Source organism: Pterocles gutturalis, unplaced genomic scaffold, assembly GCF_000699245.1.
Source record: "Pterocles gutturalis isolate BGI_N339 unplaced genomic scaffold, ASM69924v1 scaffold7682, whole genome shotgun sequence".
Lineage (NCBI taxonomy): Eukaryota > Metazoa > Chordata > Aves > Pterocliformes > Pteroclidae > Pterocles > Pterocles gutturalis.
In genome coordinates, this window is record NW_010110182.1 from 60,032 (window position 1) to 73,516 (window position 13,485).

The window sequence follows — 13,485 nt, forward strand, 5'->3', positions numbered from 1 at the left end:
AAAAACGCCCACCGGGCCGCAGATAACGATCCCCCTGGAGAGGGAGGATCCCGAAACTCACGGAACGGAGATAACAATTTCAGCGTCCCAGGCGGTGGAAGGGGGGGGAAGGCCTTGGAGAGCGATGCAGAGCCAGGAGAGAGCACCGAAAGCGGAGCCAGGGCAAAAGAGAGCACTCTTTCAGGTGTTCTTACCTGTATACTGGGCATGACGTGCATGTTATGGAATAAATCATTGGCTATTCTGAGTTTCAGTCTTAACATAAGGGCAAATCCTATGCTAGCAACCGGCTGTGCCTCTTGCTCATCTGCTGATCTTGGCAGCAGAACAAAACATTATTCTCTTATCAGCTCCTCTGAGCGTAAATCCAAAACACAGCCTCTTGCTAGCTATTTATGAAGAAGAAAGGAAAAAAAAGTAAGAGAGTTAACTTTAAGCAGTCTGTGCTTAAACCACGACATAGTTATTCAGCTAGTTAGACCAGATATATTAACTTACTGTATAACAATAAATATTTTAATAACTTATTTTTCCTCCAAACCTTCTGGTGTTCATCCATTTGACCTTGGCCAGTGGATGTTTCACTGTTAATTGCAGCAATAAACCATCTACAAGTAGTGGTAGAACAATGTGGGAAACTCCTTTGTATGGGACTGAGATTCCAATTGGAGTGGAGTCTTGAGCCAGCAGAATTTCCCTTTAAAGCCCATGCAAAAGACAGCTGGCTGCCTGGTACAGATCAGTGGAAAGTCCTTTGTAGCTCTGCTACCACCAGAGTTAGCTGTTTAATGATGATAAGCATGCTGGGGGCCAGTTCCAACTTTGCTTTGTTTTGAATTTTTCTTTATTGCAGTTTGACCAAGCCAGAAGTTTGTTGAATAACTTTTGGATTTGTTTAGGAGGAATGAAATTTCTCTCAATATTGCTTTTTTTTTTTTTTTAAGAAGTTAGCACTTCAACCAGCCTTGTCTGTCAACCAGTTCTGTGCGTTGCTTCATCTTCTGATGGTCAATCCAAGTAGGCTTGTTTGGCAGGTTAGGGAGAAAGAGATGACCAATAGCGTATATTGTCATATACGTATGCATGTATCATCTCTGTAGCATTCCAACAGTTGGAGCAAGCTGATGTCTTTGGCAGACCCAAATAGTACCTGGTGGCTCTTGGCTCTGAGTTTTTTCCGAAGCTCCAGGAATTCTTTCTCCTGCAGGGCAATCCATGGCTTTAGCACAGATCTGCACCAGTGGCAGCACTTTGGGAGGTGGGTGGAAAGCTAGACAGGGAAATTGGCGTTTCTGAATTACCTTGTTTCAGGAAAGGGCCTTTTTATTTCCTCTGAGGTGAAAGCTGCAGCAAATGCTGCAACCAGTCTTTCTGATGTCTGTGGAGACTTTAAAATCCCTGAGACCCACCATCTAAAACTTAACCATTAACGTATTTCAAATACTTTAGTCTACCTTTGAGCTCCTCTGTGGAATAATGCATCTCCCAACAGCAAGCTACGAATGTCCTCAAATGTGTAATGAATTTTTCTTGGAGAAATGTGAAATAAATGTGATATTGAGGAGATTTTTAAAACAAGAAAATTATTTGTGAGGAATTTATCAAAACTATTTGCACTTAGGCCTGAAAGAAGGGCATGGGAGTGCTCAGCAGTGAGATTAGCTTAGACAGTTTTTCACTCCTAGTATTTTTAGTTTTATTTTCAGTGACAGCCTTCAAACTTTTACTGGATGAGGTATGTAACCTTGAAGTTAAATGGCAGGTTTCCTAGCCATAGGATCGGCCTGATGAGATAACTTGACCCAAATAAAACCTTCCTTCATATTGCTGTCCTTGCTGTTTCTTCTGTGTGGTGTGTGTGATCTGAAGGTTTCTACGAGCACAACTAACATTTTGCCTACAAGTACTCTGTTTTTACAGTATCTTGAGGAAACTTGCCAGCATGAAAGCTGCAGGCCATATTGCTAGTGTGAGTGAACCCTTGAAGGGATTGGTATTTGTATCATGTAAATAGAATAAATTAATCTCTGCAGTGCTGTGGAGGTACAGGATAAGAGAGAGTTTCTGTTCAGCTGAAATATCATGTTTTAAATTGCATTGATGTTCTTACACTCTCCTGTACTCAGCTTGTCAGAGGGTTATTTATGTATGACACAACTTTCTTTCTAAATACTTGTAAAGGTAGCTTTGAAGAGCAAGGTTTGGATTAACCTTCTTTTACATAGGAGCATTTCTAGTTTTGAAACCATTCCAGTAATGTCTGGACACGCTTCAGTGCCAATTAACCATAAGGTAATAGTTTTGCCAGTGGAGAGAAAATCGAAAGTGCTGTAAAATACATGACTGAAGATTATTCATGCTGCAGTATTGCCTCATGCTAAAGAAGCTAAATCTCATCCTGCTATAAATGTTATGAATAGTACCTCACTGGTGTTTATGTCAAGCATGTTTGTGTAGTCACTCCAACCCTTAGGAAAAAAAAAAACAAAAAACAAAAAACAACAAACAGGAATTCCTCTAAGAAGTTACACTACATGACGTTTTGATTTTATTTCCTTATACTTCCATTTACTCACTTCTTTCCTAAGCCAGTAATGGGTCCAAAAGATTGAAAGATACTCTGTATATTTCCTTTCATTGGGGAAGGGAGAAGATACAGAGGAGAGGATGATTTCGTATTAAATCTTGTGCTGGTTCCTCTCTTATTTACCATGGCATCTTGATCCTAGCTTCTAGTTTGCCTGAAAAGAAAAACTAGAAGCACAGCAATTACTTCATGTGTACTTGGGAAAGTGCAGAATCATCTGCATCAAGGAAACTTTTTGGAAGCAGACATAAATTGTGGATATATGTCTGTATCCAGCATATCTATCTGACACAAATGCACTCCCTAAAACTCAAGAGTGAAGTGCTGGAATCTACTGCACAAAATTACAGCTCACTGTGCATGATGCTTTTAATTACTGAAGACTGTATTTGATGTGCAACACTCTAAAGTAATCTGTTGAAGGGTGAATAAAATTTCCTGTTATCATTATCCTGGTGTCTAATCAAGTGAACTTCCCTGCAGTAGGCGTGCGAGTTGTCCTTTGTCCTCTGCTCTCCTGCTAGTTTTCATGAAACTTTAAAAAAAATAATTATCCTTGAAAATTTGTTTTTTTCCTGTCATGCTTAGGTGAAATTAGTCAGTATTTTCAGAAGGCTAATGGGAGGCTGGGAAAAGCAGGCAGATGAGCACAATGCTTGATAACAGAAGTTGTAGAAAACCAGACCAAAATTTTGCTTCAACTTCTGTTAATGTGACCATGATGTGGTGGTTTGGCAGTGCTATAAGAAGTCACATGTTGAACTGTGAAGTGTGTAAACCTGGTTCCTTGGAGTTAATCTCTTGTACCTTTTGCAGGTGGAGATTTACATTTTACCTTTATGTATTTACCTATGGAGTACGGTTCCTGAGAAAGGTAGGCACTTATTCTGCTTTCATAACGCATCACAGATTTGTTTGAAGTCTCATGTAGCTATAATATAAAGTACAGGCATAAAACTTACGTTCACAAAGAGTAAAAATTAAAATTTAATTTGCATTCATAAAATTAGCTGCTGCTGGCATTGGTAAGGAATATAAGTTCTTATCAATATTTAATGAGGTAAAAAAAAATTAGTATAGCAACATGCCTAGTTCACTTCATTGCTTTTCATTATAGGCATTAAGCTGGCAGTAAGGCTTGCCAAAGTATTCATCTCGATTTCTGCATCATCCTTGTTTAAATGCCTCTGGCAGAGGTTGCTTTTTATTAACAAACAAAATCCATTAGTGTTTTATAAAATGCTATTTTTTTTCCCATTCTTTGTCTGGTGCACTGTGGAAAAAATTTTCTGTGGAGTTTCCCATCAGTGCTGTGTTTCTGGTGATTTAAGCAGCTAAGGGTGTTGATAGCTTCTAAACGCCCTGGCGTAAGTCTATTAACCCTGCCATAGGCAGTAACATGCATTTATGGTGCAAATTGTTTTTATGATGTGACTAGTACTCAGTGCTTTTGTGCAAGTTGGGCCATAATTGTGTAATTCTGAGAGGTGAAATTAAGGGAATGTGTGAGCTCAGTGCATTCATGTAATCTTATGTTCTTTGTTTTGGTCAAAAATTTGATAGAAGAAAAGGCATCATAAATGTTTCTGGTGCTTTGTAAGTAAAAGTAGCTGTTAAAAAAAAACCACCCTCATAATTTTTGTGGTTGTTATTCTTGAGGCTGTCCCAAGTGACAGTCAACTTGGTGCCAGCAGGACTGATGCTGTGCCTGGGTGGGTAGGGGACATCAGAGCTGTTCTCAGCTATTAAGCAGTAGTCATCCCCAGAGGAAGGGCGTGCACCAGTCCTCCAAATGGACCAGAAGGCATGTCATGGGCAGCCTCCCCCTCTGCCTCTTGGAACACTTAAGCTTTGTGTGTAGTTCATCCATTAACATGCTGTATGGTCATGATCTGAGACTGTGTTTTCTGCCTTTGATTCCATCCGTGTCTGTGGTATGAAATAAGAGAATAGTTTTAATAAGCAATTGTCACAGCCTAAAAGGGTACTTCACCGGTTGGTGTGGAGAGATGAGAGATCACGACCATGAGTTCATAGGATTCTGTAAAAGACAAGGACACGGAGGCTTCATCCTCTGAATTCTCTGCTTTATTACAGATTACCACAAATACAAAAATCACCGTTAGCAAGTATCACAAAATCACTACTAGAAAGCATACCTGTGATTAATAAAGCGAATCTCTCTCAGCACAGAGAAAGTGTCTGTTCTGTTTACCAGCATTTCTAAAGACTAAGAATACAGTAAATGCATGCTTCATTGTGAGCTGTTTCCGAAGGCTGAGCTGATGTGCAAAGTGCAGGGTGTCTTCCTCCCACATCAGCATGTCACTGCAGTTTGAGGAGGGCTGGCTGACATAGCATGGTTGTTTGAACAAGGTATACCATTGACTGCTTAACAGGCGTAACAAGGATCGGTTGTATAATTTTGCTGTAGTTTGACTTTTAACATGTTTAGCTTTTAGAAACACAACTTGTTCATTATATAATTGTGTATGTATTTTGAGTACTCATTTTTACATGGTATTGTAAATGAGCCTTACAATATTTTATGCTATAGTCATTATTCCAGTGTTCTGCTTTGTATACCCAGGTCTTTCACATGGGAATGTATGTAAATTAACAAAATTATTATTGTTATTGTATTTATATTTACGCCCTCTCCCTAGTAACATTGCATAACTAAAAGAAAGTACAGGCTTGTAGCGGTTCATCAGACACCAAAGATTTTACTGGGTCTACTTAGGGGGGAAATCTGGGTTTGCAAGAAGTAAAATCCAGACTTCAAAATCTGGAGGGAGACAATTCTTTCAGAGCTTCACTATAGTAACAAAGTAGCTAATCCTTTTTCATTTGTCTTGGTTTTCTTAATGGAATAATTGCAAAGAAACGTTTCATTTTTTTCCTTAAGAAGCTAGTGAAAATAGTTAAGCATAATAAATTCTCTTACAAATTTGATAGAATGATCTTTTCTTCAAAAAGCTGTTTTGCCTGGAGAGAAAGTTCATTTCATAGTCAGTGGTGTCTTGTTGTGCTAACACTACAGTAGAGATACGCATCCTTCCAAATAACAAGATCAAATAACAAGATTAAAACCATCCCTAAGACACCTGGTCTGGAAGACTAATAAGCATGGTGAGCGAGCCCAGGTGGAACAGCAGTCCCGAGGGGTGCCGTTTCATCCCAGCAACGCATGCTCCCTTATGGGGAGAGGGTGAGAAAGAGTAAATACCACAGATGTTCCTGTTTTGAAGAATGGAATATGCCACCAGTATTGCACTACATTGGAAATATTAATTTTTACTTTTAAAACCTAAGCTAATGCTTAGTTAATACATAACTCTGGTTAGTTGGATAAGACATTTTGATACTGTATGTCTTTCAAACATCCAAATGTAATAAGGATGTAAGGGAAGCTGCATTTTGGTGCTTTTCAAATGAACATAATCATTCAAGTTTGATTGGTTTGTCCCTTTCTGAATACTTAAGATCTGATCTGAGAAAACTGTTTTTGCCATCTTGAGTGGGAGGTGTTCCTTCACATTTCTTGGTCTTATGACTTCTGCTCTTATGAGGTACTGCCTTTAGAAGAGTGAACCAACTCAGTCGTACAAAAGGCTCTCCCTAAAACACTATGCCCAATGCATTGCCTCTTTTATAGTCTCCTTGTTGGCTCTTGAATGGCCAGGCAACAAAATACTCTGATTTCTATATTATTGTCTTTCCTTCCCGACTTGACTTAGTCTCCCTGCAACCTGCTGCTCCTTTGCTTTGCTGCATATGTTGCTGACCTGATGGTTTTTTGTTCACAGGTTTTTTGTTCACATTTGTCTCTCTTAAATGTGTTTCCTTCCTTAGTTTGCAGGTGAAATTACTTTACCTACAGGACTGGTGTAGAGCCTGTCAATTACTTAAGCATCACTTTGAGCTAATTTTGAGGTCCTTTGCTTAGTGCTGACTGTTTGCCTAGAGGTGAATTTCACCTTTTGTATTCTTTTTGAAAACACCTTTCTCGTAATGCCCACAGGGCATGAATCATTGCTACTTTGTCTTCTACTGTCACCTTCCCTATTTGCTACATAAAGCTATATTACTGCATCAGTGCAGTATCACCAGAAGAGTGGACGTCTGTGTTTCCACGTACCCACCAAACCACCTGAGGAAGATCTAACCAGGATACTCTGGCCAACCACCATTCATGCAAGGAATGTCATTAGGTTTTTGGTGGCTTTGTGGAGCTGACAAGCTTAGTTGGCTTTTTGGGAAGGTGTGCCCAAGCTTAATAAGCTTAATAATCAACTCTGTTTTCATCAGTTTCTTTTTAGAATGGTAACTAACTACATTAAGAGTTTTACATTTGCCTAGCTAGAGCATCTCATAAGGAGAAAGAGGTCTGGGGTTTCAGCTTTGATTTTCACTTCCCTATAGAAGCACATGAAAGCTAATAAAGTTTTTCATTCAGAGCAATCATAGCATGCTCTAAAATGCCATGGCAAACTTGTCTTTGTTACTGTCCATGACTGCAGTTAATGGCTCATCTAGATAAAAAAAATTCTTGCACTGAATAAAGCAACCCTAAGTCTTTGTAGTAACAACTGCACATGATATGATACATCAATTCTTTTGCCATGCTATAATTGCTGACTCTGTTGCTGGACATTTAAAGACTTTTTTCTCACTGAAAGCTGTGTCTCTTATCAAACTCTTCTCTCAGGTTTTGTCTTTTTCTAGTGACAGATGTATGCTGCTAAGTCATAAATAAAGTTAAAAAATCTTGCTTTTCTTGATTTTTAAAAAAATCTCAATTCACAGGGAAAAAATGCGTAATGCCATATAGCTTTGTTTTCGAAGTTTGCTCTGTTCCAACAGAACTTATCAACTTATATGTTTTAAATGTATTTTTGTCTTAGTGGTGTCTACAGGACACTCTAGATTGGGCCATTTTGCTGAATAAAGTTCAGTATGAACTTTGGAAAATCCTTTAGGTTGGGAAGGCAGAGAATCGGGCTGTAGGGTGTCCTACATGTGACTGTTGTAGGCCATGGTATCACGATCAGGTGCAGATGTATGTGATGGTTTTTAGCAGTGTAAAATGCACAAAAACTTGTGCTTCCACCCTCTCTTCCTCCCTCTATCCATATAGACATCTGCTTTCCACAGCCTCTGGATCATACAACAGCTGCTTCACAGCACTCTCCCTGACCTCGTGCCAACTCCTCTGATGAACTCTCAGGGCAGGAGACCTTTCTGGAGTTTGCACTGGTCTTGTCCTCAATGCCTCCTAATTTAAATGGGTGTATCTTGTCAAGTTTGCCTTTGTTGTGATAACACGTCACTCATGAAGTGACATTGAATGAATGAACTTCTTTCTTATAAGGTGTATTGTTGATGACATACACAATATCCAGCTGTTTTGATTGTTTCCCTTTTCTTTGGCTTAAAGAAACAGTAAAAGTGCAACTTCTACTGTTGGTGTCTGGCTTCTTCAGTCAGGAGGTGATTTTAACAGCGGTGTGCAGCTGTGTGACTCGTACATCTTACAAACGTTTGCGATATCAAAGAAATACATGCCCCTTTCAAGAGTTACAGTGAAGTGAGAGAATTAAGTCTTTGGTAAGAGAGTAGAGAAGGCAAGGTAGTTGCTTTCTTACTCACAAATGGACTACACATAGAGGAATAGCTCACAGCCTTCCAGATACTCAGCCAAACCATTACATCACCTACAACTTGTATTTAATATGTATGCATAAGAGACCAACAGACTTCAGTCACATTTTTACTGTAGAGTTATCAGTATTTAATTGACGTATTAGACATTCCCCCCTTCACCAGCTCCTGTGTGTGCCTTCAGCCTTTTTTTGTTTTACTCTCCTTTGCATCAAAATAAGTAAATTAGTATTACAAAGCTGCAAGGTTTAATTTTATTAGGGATTTTACTGTCATTGTCTGTAACTAGTGAAGTAATTAATGACATTTCAATGTCAAAGCATCTCAAAGATTAAATTGTTTCCTTGGTATTGGTTTCTTTTTTAAATATTCCTTATAATTTTTTTGCTTCTTCTTAAAGTCTTACCTAACTTAATGCTTTCAATTTTGTCTACCTTATTTATATAGCCAAGTGATGTAATAGTAGGATGGGACTTTCTGCCTCCCAAAGAGTCTCTCGTTGAAGTGAAATGTATGTTTGTTCTTCCAAACCAGAACTTTCAATTTGATGAAAATGAATTGTTAAATTTCTAGGTAATGAGTATAAAGCAGATGTTGAAAGATTGGTGGGTTTGTCACTCCACCCCAGCGCCCCAGAGCACTGTGTGTTTCAGGACATGCCCTGCAGTCAGGAGCACACTCTGCTCCAGGCTGAACTGCCATCTCCAGCAGACTTGGTCATGCACAATGTTCCGTCCTCCTTCTCAGCATGGTGGCTAATACACAGAGGGGGTGAAGTAGGTCATTGTAATTAAAATTTGAAGTCACCCCTGTCATTGCTGATACCTTATGAGAAGAGGGCATCGATGTAAATGTAGGTTAGAGATCCAGCCAGTTCACTTTCTACCCCAAATACTACCATTTTCAAGGGTAGAGTTGGTGATGAATATTCTCCTATGTGAGTAAACAGTCTGAGACACCAACTTCCAAAGAGAAGGTGAAGCTTTCTTTTGTTATGCACTGACAACTCTGTTCCTTACTGCTTTCCACAGGAGATGTAAATGATTTGGGGCTAAAGAGTGAGTGGGCTATAAAATCCTTTAATGCAAAGCATTCACTTTCCAGTCCACTCCTCATTTCCCCCATTCTTGGCAAAATAACAAATGCCAGATGTGACCATCCCATTTCAGTTTTCAAGCTTCTGAAAGAGATGTTAGGTCAAGCCATGCTACATTTTGACAGCATGGACTGAAATCAGTCCTTTCATGTAAGTGCTTCAGTGCTTCATCTAAAGTGAAGCCCAAATTAAAATAGCTATGTATTTTCTTTTAGAACACCATAGACACTCTCCAGAGTAAATACTTAGATTTTTTTCTTTTTAATTAGCCTATTTCACACTTTTGCTGTAATTTATACATATGAAACCAGAGTGTGGGGTTTACTCTTAGTTTTACTTTTTTAACTCATTTCCATGGCTCTTGTTTTTAAATTAAGTGGTGAAGAGGGTGATTTTATTTTGTTCCATGTGATATTTAGATATGTACATGCAAGGCATGGAACATAAATTAAACACTTAAAGTATGTGATCTTAAATGTCGATCTTATAAATTCTATATTTATTCTTTTGTTAGACTAACGGTAACCTACAGTAAAGACAATGATAAGAAATTATTTAATACACAGCTAGCATTCTTGTGTGGGTGGTACCAGAGCCCTATTAATGCTGGAAAGATTTTAATCTTCATAGATAATGCATGATGAGATAGAGCTAGTTCGTGGCTTAGAAGACCTAGTTGTCAGATCAACATCCACGTTGATCTGTGATGTAATTACATTGGCTCTTACACTGAGATATTTGGCCTCAAATGCCATCCTCACTGTGAAGTATGATTATGAAAATATGAGATGGCCCTAGGTTTTCATAGGAGTTGGCATAATAACCTGCATGCCCAGGAGCATGTTCCTTTACCCTGGTAATAAATACACTACAGCATTCTTTGTATCTTTATAAATCACTAAGATTTTAACCATAAAAGGTAACTAGCCAATCCTATTTACACTCTGGTCATGTATGTACAAGTTCTTCCCCTTTCTGACTGCAGCTGAGATTTTTCAGCACTACGATTTGTTTCACTTGCATGTCTACAAAACACTTCCTTGCAGAGCTAGATGATGGCAACAAGATGTTAAGTTCCAGTGATATTAAATTGATTGCTTTGCTTATAGCTAATGTAGGAACAAGATAACGTTTTTGTATTCTTCCGTAATATTTGCAATTAAGTCAATGGTGTCTTGGCTCATTAAGAGTTAATGGTCTGATTGTGCTCCCATTAAAAGGGAAAATTAGTGTTAGCTTCAGTGATAAAGAAACAGAGTGAGGAATTCAGGACTGGCTTGTCACTTGCTGATTCTTGGTGCTAAGCAGTATCTGTATAATGCTGTAGAATGAGAAACCTTTACAAACATCTGGAAGCAAAGCTTCCAGGTGGCATATGGTGACTTTTCACATTCAGTTTCCTTTAATTGCCCATGAGAATTACAAACTCACAAAAGAGCATGAATTCCCTACAGTAAGAGTCTTGTGAGGTCTGTATTGAGACTTGGGAACCTGAAGTTGCACGTAGGTATCCTATTGGGAAAAGACCATCTGCCTGGATAAACAAATAACTTTTGACATGCTCTTTTTCAAATTTAGTGTTGAAGTAAGGCTGATGATATGAGGATGCTGTGGCTGTGTTTAAAAAAATGCCAGGTGTAACAAGCTTCTGTGTGTATGCAGCTGATGGAGTGTCACTTCTGCATCTCCCTAAGGAGTCATCACCTACAACAGAACTGTCTGCTGGGTAATTGCAGCTGCTAGCAGTGCAGATGGATGGCAAGACAAAAGGAAAACCATAATGAAGTGTAAATTTAACTCCAAAAACCTACTCAAGTGACATAAATGTATGGAAGACAGCTAGAAAAATAGCAGTGTAGTATGGAGGAAAAAAAAAAAACCAACAGGTAGAGCTCTACTTCTGTTATGGAAGTTCCTCTTTCTTGAAACTATAGGATGTTCAAAAGAGGAAAATGCTTATCCTCATGTGTGCATTAGCTGATGAGCTGGACAATTACTGTGTGACAGCAGGAGATGCTCTGATAGCAGCCTAAACTTTCTAAGCACACTTAGAATCTGGCTTCCTAATTTTTTTTTTTTGTGTGTGAGTGAGGGGCTTCATTCTGCTTCTTAGTTTAGTTGTCATGTTCTTTGCCTCCTCTTGGAATAAAATAGCAACAGCGATACATGCAGGTGGTAGAGCCTTGAGAGAGTCATATAGCATTCATAAATGCCATTTTGGATTGTTTATAGTCAAGAATTTTAGCACCTAAAGTCAAACCACTTTCATTTGAAATACAAAAAAAGAACTTGTCACTTTGTGACATTGTGACTGATTTTTTTACATAATTTCTGTATTACAGTTCACCTGTATCTCTTGATTATTGAGATTGTTAACCTCAGAGGAAGTAAATAGTTGTTGATACCCACAGTAGCTTCATAGAATTGTTGTATTTGGGGAAACAGGCATCTCTGTGATGACGATTGTGAGTTCATATCTCTGTTCCTGTGTTCCAGTCTTATTTCCCACAATGGGATGTTTACCTGAAGTGATGTCTTATTTGCCATTCTGATATTGGAAGTTTCCTTTCTCTTTCTATCAATTTTGCACTATTTTGGATTAAACTATTTAATAGCTTCACTGTATGCTGTGTCTTGCCCTTCGTCTTGAGTTTTCTTCAGAACATCCTGAGGTCTGTTCTGGATGCGGTCACATGTTCAGATGTCATCAGATAAATCCCCATTTATTTTAGCTGTTAAATAAAACAATTTTGGAAACACTAGCATACCCTTCCTCCTCAAAGGAAATGTGTCTCAGTTTCTGGTTACTAAGCTGATAAGTTGGTGTGACTTATTTTAGTTAGGTTCAGGACCTAATAAACTGCAGCTGCTGTCCCTCTGTTTGCTTTGGTTAGTCATGGTAGGATGTTTTGAAGGACCTCCAAGAGGCGGTGGACTCTTACTTTTGGCTAAAGTAATATTGTACCTCAGATGCCCCCAGAAAAGTGAGGAGTTAGTGTAAAATCACTACAGCACTTCTGTGTGCATTTATGCCATTTAATCTTCTTTCCTTTAAGTGGAAACTTTTCTTAAAAGACAAATGGATGAAAGCCACACACTGCCAGTATTATTCCGAAGTTATCTCCGGTGTTGGAAAATTAAGGTTGAATTACTCTTACTATTTTAAAGAGCAAGGATGTATTTTCTCTATTATGAAAGACGTATTTCACTGTATTCTGTTCACCTGTTTCTTTCTTGGCTGTATAGGGTCTCAGCAGCCTCGCAGGATGTTCAGCATATATTATGAACAATTCCTTTCACTGACTCAATAAAGCAGCTTAATTCAGTTGCAAATTACTTTGTCTAATAAACAAGGAAGTTTCTAAATTCACAGCTGTACGTGAGGGTTTTTTGATGCTGGTGCTGTTTTTTTCTTAATTGTTCCCCTACAAGCTGAGTTGTATCTCCATGGAGCAATGGAGGCCACAGGTTTGGTTGGTTACTTGTTTGTTTCTCTTTTTTTCCTGACCTGGTTTGTGGAGCCTTGCAAAGAATGCCCTGACCTTGGAAAGCCCGACATGAGTGAAATCACTGTTAGTTTTCTGCCTGCTGTACAGCGTTTGTTTTCTGGCCTCTCTGTCTCAAGACTGTCTGTGGAAATCCCATGGGTTATCTGAAGATGAGCAGTTGGGAGGAGGTACAGCTTTATCCTTGCAGTTCTCTTGGAAAGGCTGGTTTGTCGTAGCAGCCCATTTCCCCGTGGTCAGTTCTTTTATTTTGTGCAGCCCAGGGCTTGTTGACACTGGGAGTGGCAGGACCATTCTGGGGAGAAACTAAATTTTATATAATTTTATATGGTCTTTCCTTTCCCATATACGGCTCAGCTACCTTTTATGTCAATATTTTCTACTTTTGTCTTTCTTTGTAAGATCACTACAGTGTTTCTTTCCACTTCTTAAACTGTTATTCTGGGGAGTGGATTTGGGAATCCTGTAAGTCTGCAGGTTTGACGTGTTCCAGTGGACTACAGGAAAGCTGCCTTGTTTCATTCCTCTCTTGTTGCCGTCTTTTTAACCATGATCATTTTATCCAGTATGAACACATTTTCCCAAAGAAACCAATAGCAATGACCTTGATTGAGCTCTCGGGGTCAGTTGTG

The 13,485-nt window shown here is 38.9% G+C and overlaps 1 protein-coding gene across 1 annotated transcript in view; it reads left to right on the plus strand.

Annotated features, from left to right (window-relative positions):
• CERS6 (ceramide synthase 6) overlaps window positions 1-13,485 on the plus strand; it is a gene marked incomplete at its 5' end in the record, with an annotated part of 86,927 nt that overhangs the window by 24,100 nt on the left and 49,342 nt on the right. The window contains one exon of the mRNA XM_010073241.1: window positions 3,404-3,461. Within this exon, the coding sequence (XP_010071543.1) occupies window positions 3,404-3,461 (58 nt within the window). The remainder of the gene's footprint in view (window positions 1-3,403; window positions 3,462-13,485) is intronic.